The 21655-nt window shown below is 34.4% G+C and overlaps 1 protein-coding gene and 1 long non-coding RNA gene across 51 annotated transcripts in view; one reads left to right on the forward strand and one right to left on the reverse strand.

The window, feature by feature from the left end:
- Nucleotides 1–21655, forward strand: part of LOC115212809 — a 178149-nt gene that overhangs the window by 126667 nt on the left and 29827 nt on the right. For 25 of the 50 annotated variants that reach the window (XM_029781522.2, XM_036503558.1, XM_029781523.2 and 22 more), the window contains 8 exons: nt 2500–2526; nt 3814–3852; nt 4644–4670; nt 8133–8162; nt 8619–8645; nt 9150–9182; nt 10950–10982; nt 15135–15185. In XM_029781522.2, the coding sequence (XP_029637382.1) occupies nt 2500–2526; nt 3814–3852; nt 4644–4670; nt 8133–8162; nt 8619–8645; nt 9150–9182; nt 10950–10982; nt 15135–15185 (267 nt within the window). The remainder of the gene's footprint in view (nt 1–2499; nt 2527–3813; nt 3853–4643; nt 4671–8132; nt 8163–8618; nt 8646–9149; nt 9183–10949; nt 10983–15134; nt 15186–21655) is intronic. The other 25 variants (XM_036503581.1, XM_036503588.1, XM_036503574.1 and 22 more) reach the window with 13 other exon arrangements.
- LOC118763798 lies at nt 372–20902 on the reverse strand. Its single transcript, XR_004999546.1, has 3 exons — nt 20890–20902; nt 6923–6926; nt 372–553 (listed from the first exon to the last, which is right to left on the reverse strand). It is a non-coding gene; the product is annotated as an uncharacterized LOC118763798 (long non-coding RNA).

The raw sequence follows: 21655 nt of genomic DNA on the forward strand, positions 1-21655 counted from the left end.
TAATTCAGCAGATCATATGTTGTTGGACAATGCTACTTCATTGTGAATATTATTAGAGAGAATTAATTATATTGGGTCATCCCATAAATAATACAGTTTTTTTCAATTGCATGAACTAAAAGTTGGAGGGGACGGGTTAAACTACCTGAATCAGCTTGCTATAAAAGCAGATAGTAATTTTACCTTGCCCTTGGTTTTAGTGCAAGTTTTGAAGAGTGCAGATCAATTTTAACAGTTATTTTTTTTCAAAGCTATAATGGAAGTGACAAAGGAACATATTCGACATATTTTGTTTTATGATTTCAATAAAGGCAACAATGCAACAAAAGCTGTGAGGAATATTAATGCAGTATAATGGAGATGGAACAATAAGCATAAGCCAGTGTCAATGGTGGTTCTAGAAATTCTGAACTAGAAACTACAGCCTAGAAGACGATCTTCATTCTGGAAGATCTGTAAAGTTTGATGAGGACGCCCTGCAAACCCTGGTGGAACAAGATCCCATTGTAACTGTAGAGAAGCTAGTAGAGAAGCTTGGATTTGATCATTCAAACTATTCAGCAACACCTGCGTGCCATCAGAAAAAATCAGCAAATTGGGTCAATGAGTTCCTCACAAACTTTCCCAGTCTAATCGCATGCAGAGAGTGAATGTGTGCTCTTCTTTGCTGTCACGTCTCACGAACGAACCTCTTGTGGACCGATTAGTGACTGGTGACAAGAAATGGTTTCTCTATAAAAATGTCAAGTGCCAAAGACAGTGGGTAGGGAAAAGAAAAACACTGGCACCCCAGGCTAAAGAAAGTTTTCACCCACGTAAGGTGTTGTTATCTGTTTGGAGGAATATGAAAGGTTTAGTGCACTTTGAACTTTTAAACCCAAACCAAATGATAACTAAGATCTACTTTGAGCAGTTTAAGTCAGCACTGGAAGAAAAACGACCATCTTTGGTTTCAAGATGAAAGGTGTTCTATCAGGATAATGCTTGGCCACATACAATGAGGATGACATTCCAAAGGCTGGAGCAGTTTGAATGGGAAAAGGTGCTCCACCCACCATATTCACTGGACATTGCCCCATCTGACTATCATTTATTTGACAGTCATCAAAATCATTTGGATGGAAAAAATATGAATTCTGTAGACAAGGTCAGAATAGTACTGGAGGAGTATTTTTTGTCATGGACAAATGAATTTTTGAAAAGGAGCCTTGCAAGTCTACCAGATACATGGAAGAGCAATGTAGAAAATGAAGGAGAGTATATTTTAGATTTTTAAAAATTTATCTTTATTTTGAAAAATAAAAGTACAAAAAACCCACATTATTTATGGTATGACCCAATACTGTTAGAGAGGACTACTGTTTGTTGCTAATTTTTGTGTACAAGTTTTCTTTTAGTAGATCTTGGTGGATTAGGGATTAGTTTATCCCTGACAGTGTTCTTCAATGAATGTTGTTCAGTTTAGACAAAAGAATTCATTGGATTCTTGTCTGAAAGCTTGAGGTCACTTAGACATTCCTCACTTCAATAGATGACAAATTATAAACCTGGTTTTCTTGTTAATCTGAAATCTCTTTAAAACTCAAGTGCAGAATAGACATTATTGTGAATATCTTTCTGCTTAAAAAAAAAAAAATATTCAAAGGATTTTCTGTGCCCATGGGTTTTTTTTTCCACCATGAGGGAAGTTCAACTTGGACTTTTAGAGAGAAGACCTGGCTGGGAGGGATGTATCCATTCGTGTGAGTGGGTGTTGAAGGTCTCCAACACAACCATCATTTGTTACCACATGTTGTGGTCTCAGCACTCTGCCAGGCTTCATTTCCCTATTTAGTTCTTGATAGCATCACTCCAGTTTTATCTTTGTTGCCCATGAAGCTGTTTTCTGTCCCTCTGGTCACTGAGGATGTGGACACACAACTTCTGGGTCCTGATAATATGACTAAAAAATTACAATTATTGCCATTTGAATGTTGTTACCAAACTTTGATCTGCTCCAATCTTTAAGACTGAATTCCCTGATCTACAGGCCAACCAACTGATCCACAGTGCTCCCCCTGTAGCTTGTCATCTTAAATGCCATCAGTGGTCTGGTGTCAGCCACCTTTAGTCTGTCCTTCTTATCTTTAGGGTTCATACTTAAAGAACACTAAAACTGCCAGAAGAAAGTGATGAAAGCTTTCGTTTGTTTAAATCTTTTAGTTTCTTTTATCAATAATTGTGCTTTTGAAATCATCTTTGTAATTAATTATATTCTATACTTTTTCACTATACCATTGTACTTTATTAATTGATATGCTGTTGATAAAATGTACTTTTATGCACTTCTAAAGTCTTGACTCTATTTCACTACTCAAATGTTGACAATGTAATAATAATAATAATATCATATATATGACAATGTAATATATTACATATACGATGATAGTGTAATCACAATATATTATACATTCTTTAATATATTATTATTGATTTTTAATTTTTGTTTTACATTAATAGAAGATTTACCACCTCCAGTTGGAGTGGGTAGGTACCTGCCTTCTGGTTGATTTGCATGCTCTTTTCACTTTACTCTCTTTTCAAGAACTTTATATATATATATATATATATATATATATATATATAATTCTTTGCAATTTAAATAGAAAATTCTTAATACTTTTGACAATCTTTGTAGCAATTCATAAATGGTTAATTTTGGATTTCTGTTTGAGGCATACTTTTTTAGAAATTCTTTCTGTTTGTAATATTTGCTACTTGCAAGTTTACTTGCAAAATTTGTGTTTGTGTGTGATCGCACATGCTTCAGCTTTTTTTCATACATCATCTGGCACTCTTAGAAATACCCAACAACTTTGATAGATTCAGATAAATTTGTTATGACTACAAAAAGATGGATTAAATTGACTTTTCTATCACATTAAAGCGAACCAGTGTTAAGAATATACCCAGGCATGGCCATCTGGTGACTACAGTGTGTTCCATGTTAATACTCACTACAAATCTGCTCAATTTTAATTTTATTCAAATTCAAACTCGCTTTACCTTTTTAATAATTCACAGTATTGACCAGACCTCCAGATGCTGTTATACACCGCTGGTCACAATGCACTTCCAATTCTGTCTTGATTGTGCCATTCTTTTCTATCTTGAACCATATTGCTTAACTAGATTGTCTTCTCACCATTGTGGTAGACTTCCAGGTGGCTTTTTTTTTTTTGATCTCATGTATACCACTTGGCAACTGCACAGGTCCACCTTTTGTCTGGGAACCCTGCAACATGTCCTGCCCAGCAGAACTTGTGCTTTTGGTATTCTGCAATCACATTGTAATCTTTGCTCCAATCTTAAATTATTTCATTTTGAATATGTTCTCGTAATGATATTCCTCCATGGCCCTTTGCGCCACAGCCAATCAATGTTCTATCCTCTTTGTAGCAGCCCATCTCTCACTTATGTATTCTCAAGTAAAATCATATTAAATACGAAAGAACTTAAATTACTTTTAACATATGTACTTTTTTCATTTTTTAAGTTCTTTTATCTTGAAAATGAATTTTGGTATATTTCACCATTTTCTTATTTTAGGGACAGCTAGAGAGTACAGCTGTTGTAGTTGTGATTTTTATTGACTGACAGACCAGTTAAATCCATCTATCATTAGTTATTCATTATTCTATATTTATTAGTCAGGGGGATTGAAGATAATTATCCTAACTTTGCTTTGTCCAGAATTAACAAAGTGTCTTTAACATAAATGTATATTATTATTATTATTATTCCATGTTGAATTCTGTCCTGTTTCTGTTCCAGTGGAAGAAGTGGTCAGTGATGTTGATGTTGATGTTGAGGGTAGGTAAACTAACCGCTAGATGATAGTTCTGATCATTTAGTTTTGTATTTTTCAGTGAAATGTAGGATGATATTGTTAACCTACCACATTATTTGGTCTCTCTGATAACTTGATTTCCTGTCTGGACGTTTCAATGAATTTGAACACATTTAGTAAAATGGCTGGATTTTTTTTCATCGGTTATATTAAATGTTGATTGTATAAAATATTTGTTATAAAGCTGGTTGTATGAAATGTTGTAACTTAACAGCCAAGTGAAACGCTCATCAGTTAAGATGTTGGCATTAATTGATTGGGATAATTTTTTGAAAGTTGAGATTTTTATTTAAATCTGAACACTTGATGAAGCAGATTTCCAACCCGTTGCTATTGGAAACCTTAAATATTGTTACATAAAAGGGATTTTATTTTTTTCCGAGAATACAACACTGCCACATAAGATTACTTTGTGAATATGCTTAAACTACATGTTTACTAGAAAAATCTGTGGAAACACACATTCAGGTGTGTACATAACTTCTTATGGTGAAGACTTTATAGTCTCTGATGTATATCCATGAATTAAGGGGATTATAAACTCCTTGTTCCAATGAAGTCCTTTTCTACAGATTACAATTTTCCTTTTTCTAATTTCCTGGTTGCTGTTAAAACTAGGCTCTTTTTTTTCATGTGTCCGTCATACAATCTGGAATGTCTGTTTTGCTATTGAATTGATAGACTCCTATGTATATTATGGCATTGATTCAAAGTGATTCTATTTATATCTTTGACTTTTATTTTACATGACTAGAAGACTTACCACCTCCAATTGATGAGGGTAGGTACCTCATAGTTGATTTGCATGTTTTGTCATTTCTCTTCCTGATCTTTATTATTTTTCTCTCTCTCCTCAATATTTATACAACAAATATAGGTTTACTCTAAACACCCGAGTCTTCTGCATTACAATAGAATTTAGTGTTTTAAATGGGAAGTCTTTATAACTATTCTTAAGAATTATCTCAAATAAAACTTTGATTAGTATTTAAGGTTTTCTGTTTGTAAGTTGTTTTGTAAGTAAAATAAGACAGTTTTATGACAAGTTTTACCTAAAAAAACCTTTTCGATTTAAGGCCTATTATATTCGTCAGCACTTGACTCAGCTTGTCATTTCTCAATTCAAAATATATATTGTAGTTTTCTGAAGGAATGTCCACTGGTCACTTTGCACACTCCCAAAGGATAAAACAATATATTTGAAGAGGAATTTAAAATTTAAATTTTTCTCTAAATATTGTATGCAATTATAAACAACAAAGAATATTTGAATATATATGTATATAGGGGGAGAGTTCATGAAAAAAACAAGACGAAGACAGGTGGTGTAGAAAGCAAACAGATGTATTAGTATAATGCTCAGGAATTGAAAAAGTCTTTTATGTTTCGAGCCTACGCTCTTCTACAGAAAAGGACACAATATATATATATATATTCAAAGGATTCTGGGAATACTGCTTAGAAGGGACAAAATAGCAAACGTCAGCTTATAATTCAAAGGTTTGCTGCTGGTGGTGTTCATAGTTTGTGTATGCCATCTTTGAGAATTGATTTTAGATTTGTATTTTACTTCCATTGTTAACAATAAAGATTTGCTTAGCTTCATAATGATCTGTACTCCTAGGTGGCTCCATGGATTCTGTCCCTAGGCCCTCATTTGTAGTATCCCTAAGCAAGACTTCATCATTTACAGCAGATATCATCATCATTTAGCGTCCGTTTTCCATGCTAGCATGGGTTGGACGGTTTAACTGGGGTCTGTGAAGCCGGAAGGCTTCATCAGGCCCAGTCAGATTTGGCAGTGTTTCTACGGCTGGATGCCCTTCCTAACGCCAACCACTCCGCGAGTGTAGTGGGTGTTTTTTACGTGCCACCTGCACAGGTGCCAGACAGAGCTGGCGAACGGCCACGAACGGATGGTGTTTTTACGTGTCACCGGCACGGGATATGTCACCGGCACGGGTGTCAATGATATATTTATAGATATGTCAATGATATATTTATAGAGAGAGAAATAGGGAAGAACAGGTCTTTAAGTTGATCTTGGAAATAATTCCATTCTTAGATTTACAATCACACATAGTTCTAGCCTAATAGCTATTTCCTCTTTTGGGAAATAAGTGTAGGATAAGGAATGACACATAAAAGACTTCAGTATACACAAAAATCATAAATGCCTTTACATACCCACCGAGAGTGATCCGTCCCCACCCATAAATAAATGACTGCAACCATTGCTGACACCCAGCACTGGAGTAGGACTGTCGACCTGTGGAGTGAAACAAACATTGAATTGGTGACTTCACTCATGTTTGTGCTACAGTAAAATACATTCAAAAGATACTGTGGAGTGGTAGGTGTTAAAAAAGACACCCACACATAGAAATTGTGCCCAAAATGGATTGTGCAAAATAACTGTGACAACCAGTCCAATCCATGCCAGCATGGAAAACAGATGATGGTGATAAAGAAATGTTACAAGTGAAACGAACATTAATTAATAATGGATGCCTTGAAGAGATTATTAGATTATTCTACAGATTAATCTATATTAGTTGACCAAACAACACATTCACCTATGTTGATGCAATCAATAGAGCACTCAGTAAAAAAACAAAAGCCAACACATATATAGCTTATGTAGTATACTACTACTACTACTACTACTACACACACACACTAGAAGAACCAAGTGCACCTGAGTTACAGAGTGGCTGAATATGTCTTAAAACAGAACATGTAACATGCCTCCCTATAAACTCAGTCAGAGTAAATTACAAAAATACTGGAATGAAAATCGTTCGGGTCAACATGAAACTAAAGATTTGCAGAACAGAACAGACAACCTGTGCAATAAAGAAATTTCAGTGTAAAGGTTGGACGTTGTAAACTTCATGACTTCAACTGTTGTGTCAGACTTCAACAGGAATGACACTTTCTCATTGGTTGATCCTGCATTTACAACGAGGACCCAATGCAACACAATACAGGAAACAGAATCAAACAGAAAAAAATATTTGCTGCTGGCATCACCATTCTATAGAGATTAACTGTGGAAGGTTTTACTAATAAAAAACAGCTTTCAAAAAAAGTCCCCCCCTCCCAAATTAGCTTCCAGACACAGCACACATAAACATAGAGTTTTGTTCTTTGCTGCATTAATGTTTCAAGGCTTTCTCAGTTATATAATAGCTAAGGGAGCGGCCCAAGCTGTTATAATGCAACTGGAGCTCACCACAATATTATTTTTAATGTTATAATATCAACAGTTTATGGGGAAATGTTAATTTATAAAATTTATGAAACTTTTGGCATCATTGGACCAACATTTAAACTATAGTTTGGATTATACTATATAGTATTATACTATATAGTATTTCTTTCCTACTGAGTTTATGATCATTAGCATTGTTCAATATATATAATGAGTCCTATCTTTGGAAGCACTCTCTTTTAATGCATTATTATAATCACGAGCAGCATAGTCAAGATTTCATGTCAGGAAATAAACTGATATTCACTTGTTAATGCTATTAGGGACATTTTCAAGAATTATTGTGCATTGAAGATGTACAATCCTATAAATTCACAAATCTCAGTTCAGTCCTATGATCCTTTAGTTACATCAACCAAAATATTAGCATAAAATAGCAAAGATTTCTTATTGATCATATCAATGCTTCAATCATCAGTTAGAATAAAATCTCGGCTAAACTCTAAATTTTTCTGAAGAAAAGATTTCTTTATAGATAGTTAGGACCTACAAATAGAACTGTGTAAATGTATAATGTGGCCTTTCTATTTTATTGTATCATGTCCTTTTGAGCAATCATTTTGGAAGATGTTTAAGGCACAAACTGTTTGAAATATTTCTTGTATTTTTTCTTTGGTGATAATTATTCTACTAATAATCACCTTGCAAAGTTTTATAAAATCTATGGATTTCTGTTGAGCAGAAAGCTTTCTTATTATGAGAATAAACCCTAAGCAAGATTTTAAATATGGTATGAAATTTAGTTAATTAGTTTGTTTGTTTTTTGTAAATAAAATTTAATAAAAGTTTAATTTGTCAAAGAAATCAAACTTTATTCTATAGTTGTTACTGAGGGGATTAAAGATTATAAAGTTTTGTCCAAAATTAAGCTAGAAATATTGCTGTGGTGCAAAGACTAATAAGTCTTTGACATAAATGTGTATTATTCCATTGTATCTTTGTTTGAATTCCATCGTGTTTCTGTTCCAGTGGAAGAAGTCAGTGATATTGATTTTGATGGTAGGTAACTAGTTATTCCTGATTCTCTCTTTCTTCACCATTTTTTTCAAAGTATGCCACTTTAGTTAGTTGATATCTGATAATTTTTAAAATCTCTTTAGAAATGGATTCCAGCCTATCGTTGCCATTTATTCCAATTTAACTTTTTAATAAAAGATCAGAACTGTCAAAATTAGATTAGATTTGTTTTGTATAACCACAGGAAACATTCATAGCTTTTCATTGCCATTCTAATGCACACATTGTTGATATATATATATATATATATATATATTAGTGCGTGTATGTGTATGTACAGCTGCTTTTAAGTGATTTAACCTGGTGAATATTTTTGTGTGAATAACCAAGGTCCTGTGTCTAATTCGGTACTCAAATGTTGATTGTGTAATAACATTATACATTCTTTAAAATATCAATGTTATTTACTTATTTTTATTTTTTGTTTCACTTTAACAGAAGATTTACCACCTCCAGTTGGAGTGGGTAGGTACCTTCTGGTTGATTTGCATGTTATTTCAACTTTAGAACCTTCAAATATCTTTATAATTGTTCACAGCAGCTGCTGTTCATAAACAGTTAATTTTGGGTCATATCTGTTTGTAGTATAACTTGTTTAATATTCAAAATTCAATATTACTATTTGTTTCTGTTGAGTATGATGTCTGACTGGAGAAAAACGAAAAAAAAAAAAGAAGCCCTATTAACCGTTTTCTATTGTAAATATTAAAGTACAATCTATGGTACAATCTTAAAGGAAATGTCTTCTTTCATTAGGGTTGTAGAACTTTCTCTACTTTCATAACTTTTTAAGGCAATCCCTCTTCATTTCTGTTGCATAAATGGATGAAATTATTGGAAACGATTGCCAAACGTTTGCTTTGTTCAAAAACTAATCCAGAAATATTTTTGTGGTTTGATACTAATCAGCTGTGTTCAGAAATTTGTTCATTTATCCATTTATTGATGCATCTCCTGTTTTTGTTCCAGTCGAAGAAGTGGTCAGTGATATTGATCCCGATGGTAGGTAACTGGATGTTATCTGATAATCTTCATCACTTAATCTTGTATATTTTAATTATTGTACAGTCACCCCCCCCCCTTAAATCTTAATTATTTCCTGTCGTTGATGTAATTATGACTATATCTTACTTCTGATCTCTATCGTTTATTACAAACAACCTCGATCATAATTTTGATCTTTACCATAATTACCTTCTGTAGCAAAGTCCTTTTTTAAAACCTCATTGGTCTTATAGCTCCACCAAGTTCCCTCTTTTACCAAATTTTGATGTCAGTATGCACACGAAACAAATCTCTTATGTCTGTGGTAAGCCGTTGGTTTTGGTGCTACACTGAAAGTTCTTCTGGAATAATCTAACCCACAACAGCCGTCAGATGCTAAATTCACTACAACTTTGTTATTTCTAATTGCTGTGGTGTTTGTTCTTGTGCTGTTGTGATCCAATTTCACAATTACCATATTCATTCTTGCTGCCAAGTTTTACAGTAGCTTCTTTCCAAGCCTTGTATCTCAGTGTTTTCTTTTATGGTAAAATTTGAAGGCAACTATAAGAGTACAACTATATTGATGCTGTTTTAGGGGTTGTATTGTTTTACTTCCAGTAGAGTTTATGACTGTAATAAATTGTCTTGAAGGAAAATGATAAGCACTTTTAGGAGAGGTTTATGAATTTAGTGTGGTTGAGAGTTTCTCTTTGTATGTGTGTGTGAGAGAGGAATGGGTCTATTCTCTAATTTCCTTTAATTAAGTCTGTTAAGTTATTTACGAAATGTTTGAACAAATTGCTACTTGAAGAATATAAATTCTCCAAGAACCTGACAAAACTTAGATTCTCTTAGAATTCTTTAAATAGATATTTCTTTTTCACTGACCTACTTCTGAAAGTTTGTCATTCATAACTGGTTTATGAAAATATTTGGAAAGAAATGTCATTATTCAGGCTGACTTTCAATAGATAGGAAAAAATAAAAAACAGGTTTGATGACTTCACTGGATTTGTAGCCTGTAGCTTTCATACAATACAGAATTTTTAAGGTGGATGTTGTATAAGAGTTTTAATTTTGATCTGGAAAACTTTCAGAGAAGAGTATGTTCAATGCTTAGCATTTTTATGATTTCTTGAAACATGGCTTTGGACAATGTCTTTTATTGGACTTTTGCTTGAAAGAAAGGCTATTTTTATGGCAGTGTAATCAGTAACAAGGAAAATGTAGTCCATATTGGTTTCTGGAATATTTATTAGACTTCCATAAACAAAACTGATTGAAATTTGTTGTGAGATCCTCATTTAAATGTCTCTATAAAACAAAACTCATTTTTTGAAGAATCTTGCCCATCACTAAAAACGTTTAATTTTTTTTTTTTCCATATTTTCAGTTTCTTCCTTCCTTTTCTGTAACTCTTTCATTTTCTTGAATTCCCTTATCCAAGTTTACTCACAAATTCTTGTCTTAGGAATCCCAAAGCTCTTTTAAGTATTTTTATCGGTTCTAGTTTTCTCTGGTTTGTTTTTCTGTTATCAACTGTGAAAAACTCTATAACTTTATCATACTGGAATAGGAAAAAAACCCTCAAAAACCACAACTTTTGTTTATTATTGAATCAACTCTATTCCCCTAGGTTTCTAGTGTTCCTAGTGACGAAACAATTGTACTTTGCTCTGTTTAAAGCAATCATCTTTGATGGTAATTAATAGTTTATTTGTAACTAAAAAGAAGTCTTTTATTTTTGTATTTTTTCTGAAGTCTGTACCATTTCTGTTCCAGCTGAAGAAGTGATCAGCGATACTGAGATCGATGGTACGTAACTAGACAGTCCTCATCATTTCATAACCATACTTGCTTCTAGTGATTCATACTGTTTGATTAGCTCACAGAAAAATAAATACAACTGAAACACCTCTTTAAACTTTGCAACCCCAAAATCTATAATTGCAGTTTAAATATAAATAATTTAAGTATAAATAGCCGAACAATTATTCTGTGCTGATGAAGGGAAATAACCCGGAAATGATACACAGATATTGTTTTGAGCTGAGTTGGGGTGCTAGATTGCCTTGTTTGAAAATATAAGGACACAGATCATATTGTATCGCCAGCTGGTGATGATGTCTCCTGGGGCTAAATTACGGCAACATTTGTCCTAAACCAGGACTGCCATGTTATGTTGGCAAACAATTTTTACTCCAAAGTATTGTTGCTGAATATCTCTTGTTGTGAGATTTACAAATAGTAATTTTCTAAATATAAATAAAGCTACATATTTAAGCATATCTAATCCTAAACAATAATCTAAAATATTTTGTTAAAACCCAGTTTGCAATGTTGCTGTTAAATTAGACATTAATTCTTGATTCACAAAAAAAAACGGCCTTATATTTTGTCTTGAGTTATGTAATAAAAACTAAATGGTTTCCTTTATGTATGATTAAAAGATTAAACAAGTTTTGTAATTTGTTTGAAATATTTTTAAGCGGACCTTTAAGCAATACAGATGAGAAGTTAGGCAAAATCTGTCAGGTGATGTCAATGAATAAAGACAGAGACAAGACATCACTCTATGTTGAATGCTTCTTTTACATTTTGGGGAAGCATTTCCTTTAGCAAATATAAGACAGTGGTTCATACTTCATTCTGGTGTGTTATGTTTCTTTCCTGGGATATAACTGAAGCATTAAACAATCTACATAGAGTGATATAGCATCATGTCTTTATTTATTGACATCGTTTTACATACTTTGTCCAACTTATCTGTATTGTTTAAAGGTTTTCTTAAATAATACTTATATCAATTAATAATCTATGTAACTATTTTCTCATACTGAACTTTTGATAAATTTTTATAGCAATAATACTTCAAATATATTTTCAATGAAAAGTATTGAAATTTTTTATAGAGTTAGATATAATTCAAAGATAGTGAAATTTTGATGCCAAAACAATAAATCAATAATATTTATTAATTAACAACATTTTACAAAATATATGTATTTATGTTTGTGGTTTTAAATATATAATTCAGTTACTTTTTTTTAGTTTAAATCTGGCTGGGGTTGATAAAATAAATACCAGAAATATATCGATTGCTTGCATTAATATTGATAATTATTTTTTATAACGATCATACTTTTATCAGTTTTAATTTTTCCTGAGAAAACGTTTGGCAATTTTTACGTAGAATGCTGTTTGGTGATAATTTCTGTTGAACATTATATCATGACGTTGTTTACAAGGATTGTTATAAATTCAAAAAGATGCAAAATAATCAAGTTTTATTTCTTCAAATTATAACTGTCTATTGACTCTTAACTTCCTGTAAGACCTAATAGCATTTGGGGACTCTGTCGGTCAACTACTCCTGAAACACAGGATGTCACAAGATTCATACTAACCTTGTTCACATTCATTTTGAAGGGAGTAAGGAACTCTCTAATGCAAGGGAGAAAACTTTACTCTCTTCCCCTGTTAATTTATTGTTCTGTAATGGCATTATTACAGGAATGGGGCTTTCAAGAGGATGTTGTTTAGAATTAAAATAATTAGTTTTACTGTAATTACCCTTTAAAGAAGTGGTTCCCAACATGGGGCCTGAGAAAATTGTGGCAGGGCATGGTGCTGTGGTCACCAGGCACAAGTTTCACTTTTTTTTCTTAATCAATAATGCACTTTTTTTGTTTATACTCAATACTTAATAAAAGAGTTAATGATAGTCTTTTACAGTAAATAATTGTGGTAAAATATTAAAAATAAAGTTGTTTTTTTTCCCCAACCACTGGTGGGGGCATACATTTTCCTGGAAAGTTATTGTGAAGCCTGGGGAAAATAGGTTAGGAAATAGCTTCATCTTCAAACCTTCCTTCTTAATCTTAATACTTCATAGTGTTGCAAGAGAGGTTTGGTTTGCTTATCTGACTGGATGCTGATGATCTGGTGTCGTATTTTAGAATGGTTAACAACCAGAGAAAATCCTTGGAAGGGTAGACTTGTGTTGCTAGTTCCTAATTAGTTAATTAGTTTCCGGGACAATAAGGAGGAATTACAACTGTGTTTCGTGGTCTGCTACCACAACAGCTCCTTTATAGGATCCAGTTAGCTCAAGACATCATCAGGAGGAACCACGTCCAGTTTCGGCCCCTACTCCTCTACCGTTTTGATGTGGCGTGCCCCCCCCTTTCGGAGGTGTCTTCAGCTCTGGTGTTGGGTGCATGTCTTCTTTCTTCTGTTCCCTGGCCTCTTTGGTGTAAGCGTCAACGAGTGTCAGCCGGTGACTGACTGACTTGTCAAATTTTTTCCCTTTAAATACTTGCTGCTAGGCTCCAGCAGGCAGCCCCAGCAAGTTGTCACGTGACACTGTCTCAACTTTAACTGACCAATGAAGGTGCATAGTCTTAGCCCGCACATTCTCTAAACGACCGTCACCTGTCAGTCAGCGAAGTTAATTCAGTGTCAGCTTGTCTCACCTAGAGATGTTATTTCCTACCGGCATATTATGACTTTCAAGCCATTTTTGGTCTTCCTGCTTCAGCCATATAAAGGTGTAATCTCTAAAAAAAGAAATGGTTTTGTTAGGAATACAAGAAAGAAGGAAAAACAAGAATTTACTGTTTTACATTTCATGCAAACAATGCACAAGTGGTGCACTTCACTTAGATGCACTTCACTGCATAATAATAATCTGAGAGCCCAAGTTTCTTTCAATGTAGTGAAGTATTGTTGCTTAAATGGTAAACTTAGAATTCCAGCTGTGACTATGACCTGCAGATGGAAAGTTTAGACAAGTGTTATTCTTGTTGACATTTGGTTGAGATTTCTGTGAATCTTATGCTGCACAACAGTGGTAGTGAGTGGGCATAGTATATGCTACAGCAGTTGCATAACAGCAGCTTCTTGCAAGGCCTGTTTTGTTGGTGTCAACAGTTATTGCAGAGGGAGAGAGTGATGTATGGAGGGGGGGAGTTGTTATCTCTGGGGTCCGTTATGTTGAATCTGTTACTGTTGTCTTTACTATAGATTATATAAACTTGAAGCTATTTCTTTCTCTACTGACAACTCCAACATCAGTCTGGGTGGGTATAAGGATGGAAACACTCCGTCGGTTACGACGATGAGGGTTCCGGTTGATCCGATCAACGGAACAGCCTGCTCGTGAAATTAACGTGTAAGTGGCTGAGCACTCCACAGACACGTGTATCCTTAACGTAGTTCTCGGGGATATTCAGTGTGACACAGAGTGACAAGGCCGGCCCTTTGAAATACAGGTACAACAGAAACAGGAAGTAAGAGTGAGAGAAAGTTGTGATGAAAGAGTACAGCAGGGATCACCACCATCCCCTGTCGGAGCCTCGTGGAGCTTTTAGGTGTTTTCACTCAATAAACACTCACAACGCCCGGTCTGGGAATCGAAACCGCGATCCTATGACCGCGAGTCTGCTGCCCTAACCACTGGGTCATTGCGCCTCCAAGGGTGTGTATATATTACATTTGGAAACAAAGTATAACAAGACTCTATCATTCTATCTCCAAGAACAATTATTAGGAAGAAAAATTTACCATTTTGGGTGGGTGAGCAGTGTTCATTCGGTGGGCCCGGAATATACATTCCTGATAACCAGGTGACTGCCCTAATTAGTTGTACATGTTAGGTGGGAGTGAATTGTTTCTGTTGCAAAGATAGATCACAAGAAAAGAAATCCGATATGGCAACTTTGGTGACCATCACAAGTGAGATGATAAAGGACGAAGAAGCATTGTAAGATGCAGTCTTGCTCTCCAATACAACCCATATCAGAATGGTAAAACTTGCCATAGAAAGGGAATAATGTTAACATTACAATTAAATTTTAATTTTATAATAAATTTATAAATTTTAAGTTGTTTATATATATATAATATGCTCACAATAATTTGTGGTGTGTATAAAATAGCTGACACTTTTTATACATATATATATAGATATCTTTTTTTTCTTATCAGAAGACAAATTTTCGGCACCAATTATTGTTGGTAGGTATTGAGTTGAAGCTTCAAGCATGGTGTTCTCCTACTTAAAAAAAACCTATTTTGTGTAGTTTTTTTTTTTTTTGTAAACTGATTAATTTTGCAGCTGTTTCTTGTCAAAGATTTTGGGCTTATCTAGTAATCTTAGAAAACTTAAAATGGTTTTATCATAAGTTTAATTATGCATGCAAATATTTTTAATCACTTAAAATCTTGATGACTTTAAAATTACATTTCATATTAATATTACAACAAAAAGCGAGTAGAACACACACACACTCACTCACTGCTTTTTAAAAAAAAAATGTAGTCAAGATTGTTCCACTAAGAATGTTTGTGAAGAATGTTTGTCTTATTCAACAGAATTGATGTTTCTGTGGGTTTGCAATAATACTTTTATTAATTATAGTAATGGTGTCATTATCGTTACTGTGCTGTCATATGTAATTTTCTTTATCAATTTCTGATGTTTCGTGTTAGTTAACAGTGATCCGTTTTATCAATGAAGTCTTTAATCATAAGTCTTTAATCAGCACCCATTTGTGACATTTGATTAACATCTCATTTTCCTTAATAACCTAGTCTTCAGTGAGCAACAGCTGCATATTTATTTAAGTAAAAGTGGGTCTAAGTTTCACAGCATTTATTTTATGTCTGTTTTTTCCATACTAGCACGGGTTAGATGAATATATTATTGAAGCGTTGTTTTATAGGCCAAAAGAACTGACAAAAGCAACACCCTTTCATAGCTCACAACTCAAAGAGCACAAATGTAAGCACAAGCCTACACATATATGATGGGCTTCTTTCAGTTTCCTTCTATCAAATCCGCTCACAAGACTCATGCCCAAGGTGCCGCACAGTGGAAACGAACCCTTTGTTGTTTAACCTTTTGCATAGCATCTCTCTGTAGGTTTTCACTAATTTTTTGCTGTTGTTTTTTTTACACTTTCTTGTCAATAGTGTCAACATTCTGAGACTAAACTTTGATCTGCTTTTTCTTTTGCTTTCATTGGACTGCATTCATGTGTGCAATGTAAAAGGTTTTACTCAAACATATCAATATCTGGTGCTTAATAGTCTCTGTTTGTTATACTGCTAAGTTACAGCACAAACAAAACCAGAACTCTTTTACAAAGCAATGTCAACATCAGATATATATTTCTTTATTGCCCACAGGTGGCTAAGCACAGAGGGGACAAACAAGGACAGACAAAGGGATTAAGTCGATTACATTGACTCAGAACGTAATGGCAGATGAAATGCCGCTAAGCATTTTGCCCGATGTGCTAACGATTCTGTCAGCTCACCGTCAACATGCAGATATAGAGACATACATACAAACACATATGCTCAAAAATACACATACACAAATATGCACATACATGTACAAACACATGCACTCACGTGTGTGTGTGTGTATGCCTCTCTCCTCGCGACTGCTGCAGCCCAACACTGCTCTCTTAATTCTCTTTCTCTCTCTCCTGTCCTCCCTCTGCCGACTGTATCATTACTGTCACTTCTTTCCTATCTTTATATACCTGGTGCCAGTGACATGTAAAAAGTACCATCCAAAAGTGGCCGATGCCAGTGTCCCCTGACTAGCTCCAGTGCCGGTGGCACATAAAAAGCACTATCTGAATGCGGTCGAGGCCAGGGCTGCCTGACTGGCTCCTGTGCCAGTGGCACATAAAAAGCACTATCCAAACGTGATCGATGCCAGGCCTGCCTGACTGGCTCCTGTGCCGATGGCACATAAAAAGCACCCCCTACACTCTTGGAGTGGTTGGCATCCAGCTGTAAAAACATTGCCAGATCAGATTGGAGCCTGGTGCAGCCATCTGGTTCACCAGTCCTCAGTCAAACCGTCCAACCCATGCCATGATGGAAAACAAACGTTAAATGATGATTTCATCCCTCCCTGCATTCCTCACTCCCTTTTGTACCTCCATGAGCTCCTTACTCATACACCCTGAACAATCCTCTTCCATTCCATTTATATTCGCATCCTTTTACCTCAAGAGCACATCCTGGCACATTGTCACCATTTCTTTCGCTGTCCCTTACTCTTCCTATCTCTCTCTCTCTCTCTCTCTCCAACTGGGGTAACCATGCATCTCCTCTAGAGCATGATACCTGTTTCTGTGCCCCTATCCTAGTTTAAGATCTCATCTCCTGGCACAAAGCCACATTTCCTTCAATACCACTTACCATCTTAGCTGAGCGATCTTTGTCTTGCAGGTCTTGTGGTCACCAGTGCCAGTGCCAGGTGCCACTTCACTCTGCACCCAACCACATATTTTACTTAATTTATTTCAATTTCCTTTGTAAATGGAAATGAATGTATGCTGTTTCTCTTCTGTAGACGTAGGAAGAACTCCCCTTCTGCTATGCCCAGGGGGTTTGGGGTTTGCTCTCATTTCCTGACCTCAATTTTGTGTTTTTTATTGCTTCTGTAGTAAAAAATGGATAAAGCAGCTGCTCCATGCAGTTTAAACAAAAAAATTATCTTTAAAGAGTTTGTTTTACCAAACTGGTTTCTGTAACTGATGCTGTGTCTATTTTGCATGATGATAATTACAATTAATTAGTTGTTAACGACTGGTATTTTTGTTTAGTTTGGGTTTGTTTTTGATCAATTTATATTTTGGCATTTACTGCCATTGTTTTTCATCAGTTTTTCCTGCAAAAATGTCTCTTATGACTCTGTAAAATATTTCATTCGTGTTTGTCCATTTGTCAAGTGAAACCAAACTGTGGCATTTTTTCAAAGTCATTTTGGCGTCTAAATGGGTCTGATGATGATGATGATTATTTCTTTTTGGTGAAGCAGTTTGGAGAGAAGAGACACCGAGGCAGTCCTTCAGCTGTTTGCAATTATAAGGGGATTAAGAATCCTTGCTCTAAGATATTTCCTTTTCTGATTTCAGATTTTCTTGTTCTTTTGTTACACCATCAAATTCCTCTTCATTTAGAAACTGGATTCTTGGTATTATAAACTCAAATTGCAGCTAAAATCAATTTACAAAAAGGAAAATTTAGAAATTATTTTCTGAAAGTAGAGATTTTTGTGAATATTTTCTCTCTAAAATTGCGTGGCAATTTTGATGGATAGAATTTCTTTAACAAAATTTTCATTAATACTTTTGTCACCATGTTTCTGTTCAAATGCACCGTATTTGTTTCAATTTTGAAAATAACGAAGAATTGAAATAACTTTACCATTTTTTTAGCTGCTGTTTGAAAAATGAATTAGCATGAAATTTCTGTAGATTTTAATTTAGATCAAGTTTTGAACAGGAAGTTTTTATCATAAAAACCGGGGCAGCACCAGGCAGGTTGGTATCAAAAATTATCAAAACTGTTTCATTTCATTTCATTTCATTTGGGTTTGAGTCCATGCTCAGGCCAAGTCGAAGACTCCAGACATGTGTAGGAGCGAGTTTGAGTCAGTTTGTGCTCGTTGTGTATATCCTGTTAATTGGAATTCTAAATTAGTTTTCATAATTTAGTTTATCTTTTAAAATTCTTTTTGCTAGAATACCTTTTGGTACAAAATGTGACACAGTACATTCTTCTATTTTACTCCAGTTTGACAACTTTGTGACCAATAGAACCAATTCTGTTTTGGTCTTGTCAGTTCTTATTTAGTTTCACTGAATATTGGAACCTAAAGCTTAAACTTCAATTTGTTTGCAAATCTGTATTTTTTTTTTTTTTCTTTTGAGGAGACCTTTTGAGTGAAGTACATCAACATCAAAATAAAATAAAATCACAATCAAATGGGAATTGTAGTTGTGGTTCCTGTGCCGGTGGCACGTAAGAAAGACACCATCTGATTGTGGTCGATGCCAGCCCCCTCGCCCTGACAGGCTTCTGTGCTGGTGGCATGTAAAAAGTACCATCTGAATGTGGCCGATGCCCGCACCACCTTGACTGGCTCCTGTGCCAGTGGTACATAAAAAGCATCATCCGATCGTGGTCGATGCCAGCCTCCTCTGGCCCCTGGGTCGGTGGCACATAAAAAGCACCCACTATACTAACGGAGTGGTTGGCATTAGGAAGGGCATCCAGTTGTAGAAACATTGCCAGATCAGACTGGTGCAGCCTCTTTGCTTTCCAGACCCCAGTCGAACCATCCAACCCACGCCAGCATGGAAAACGGATGCTAAATGATGATGATGATGATATTATAGAACAATGTTGTCCTGGTAGTTAATATTTTTAATTAACCAAACCTGTAAATTAGGTTGTTGTGCTAACGAGAAGTTATCTTTGTTTTGTAATTCAAGAATATACAAACAGGACCTAAGAGTTAAGAACTTTTTTCTATCAGTAGTTGGCTTTGTGCTTCCTATATATATATATATATATATATATATATATATGTATGTATGTATAATTATTATTATTATTATTATTAAACTCTTCTCACTCTTCATGGCAGAAGTAGAGACAAGGAGAGAGTAAATATAAAACTCAATGATGGAATTCTTTCTTGATTTAGAAATTTGTTTAAATTTATGAAAGACAAACATTTCGTTAGACAAGGCACCAGTCTTTCCAGATTAACTTTACCAGAAAGTCTGTTATATATTGCCAACAAACTTTAATCAACTCAGTCATTTTGGATAGAAAATGTTTCATATCAATTTTATAAAGTTAATAACAATTTTCTGTTTTGGTGATTTTTTTAAAATCCAAAACTGGTATCTTCCATCAGCATAGCCATGGGAGTCTCAGAGACAGCAAGTATTTAGCTGTAGTGGATGGAGTGCCTGCCATGAACTAAGAAAACGTTGGGCTGGCACCATTAATTTAGTCACTTGGGTAAAAATGAATTCTATGGAAGATGTTTTCAAATGTTTTTGAATAAAGATTTCTTATGCCTGCTACCTCCCTAACGTCTTGAAAAATGGCTGAGGAGGTACCAATTAGTATTCCATCAAGATTCATTTAAGAACCAAATTAATTTTTGGATACTGACAGGAATCTTTAGTAGGTATTGAAGGAAATATTGTTAGGAAGGAAGACGTTCTCAAAGATTTTAAATTGGGGAAAAAGGACTTTGATATATTTCATTCTTGAAAGAATTAAATATTTTTGTTTTAGAAGAGACTAGCTGCACTTGAGATGTTTCTGTTGGTAAAATGGAATAATTAAAAAAAAAAATAGCATTAGACTTGAAGTAAATTACTTTCTGACTTTAGTTTATTAAAGAGAAGAACAGGTTTGTTTCTTTACCCATAATTGCCCAATTCTAAAAGATAGCGGTTCTCAACTGTGGCTCCCAGAGCCACATGCATTCTTCCAGCAGCCCTTGATGGTCTTCCATCTATAAATAGATTTTTCTTTAATTGACTTGTTTTATTTTTCTTTGGTGTACCCCCCAAAATAATCCAGGTTTTGGATCTAGCCCAGATATTAAAAAGGTTGAGAACCCTTACTCAAAGATGTATGGACCTTATAGGTATTTTTGTAAGGAAGAAATATTTGGAAACAGCAAAGGTTTTCATATGAATAGGAATGAAAAGAAAACTGCAAGGACCATACAGGTAAATATACCAGGTAATAATCTTGGTAAACATACCAGGAGCATCAGGTAAATATATCAAGTAGATACCTTCTCTCACAGAATCTATATAACATGTTTATTTTTTTTAATCGATTGCAATATCCTTTTGTCAACTGAAATATTTTTGTGAGCAACTTTCAATGTCTGTCACAGAGACTGGTTTTAATTACAAAGACAAAAACGTTAGTCATCCAAATGGTAAAAGACTATCTGGACTTGTTTCATATCAATCTCATTAAAATATTTCAAATACTTAATTACAGACTAAATTATCTTGGATGTTGTTAAGTCTTTAATTATATTAATTAATATTAGTCTGATAAAGAGATCTGTCTCTCTATTGATTTTAATTTCTTGTGACATAAACTATGTAAATTGTAACTCATTAGAATACATAATTATTGCCTCCTCCGTGTTAATAAAATTATTGTTATTAAAGTGGCGAGCTGGCAGAATAGTTAGCATATTGTACAAAATGTTTACAATCATTTTGTCCGTCTTTACAATCTGAGTTCAAATTCTACCGAGATTGACTTTGCCTTTCAAGGTTGATGGGAGAAGTACCAATTGAGCCCTGGAATTGGTACTAAAATTTCTCCTAAAATTTCAGGCCTTGTACTTAGGGTAGAAAAAATTATTGAGGTGAGCAGCATCTCAGAAAACCTAGTTAAATGTCTGGTTATTTCACAGACATTAAAGAAAACACCATGAACATCACTCTACATTTCTCTTTGGTTAAAATTCTCAGACTTTTTTTTTTAGAAATACTAAACAATGGAGAGGGGGAAAATGGTAAAGCACTGGCCTAAATACCATGCAACATTGAGTTTTTGAATTTAAATCTTAAAGAGGGTAACTTTCTTTTATCCATTATGGTTTCATAAAGTAGCTGTTATTATTT

The sequence above is a fragment of the Octopus sinensis genome, linkage group LG6 (assembly GCF_006345805.1).
Source record: "Octopus sinensis linkage group LG6, ASM634580v1, whole genome shotgun sequence".
In the NCBI taxonomy this organism is placed as follows: Eukaryota; Metazoa; Mollusca; class Cephalopoda; order Octopoda; family Octopodidae; genus Octopus; species Octopus sinensis.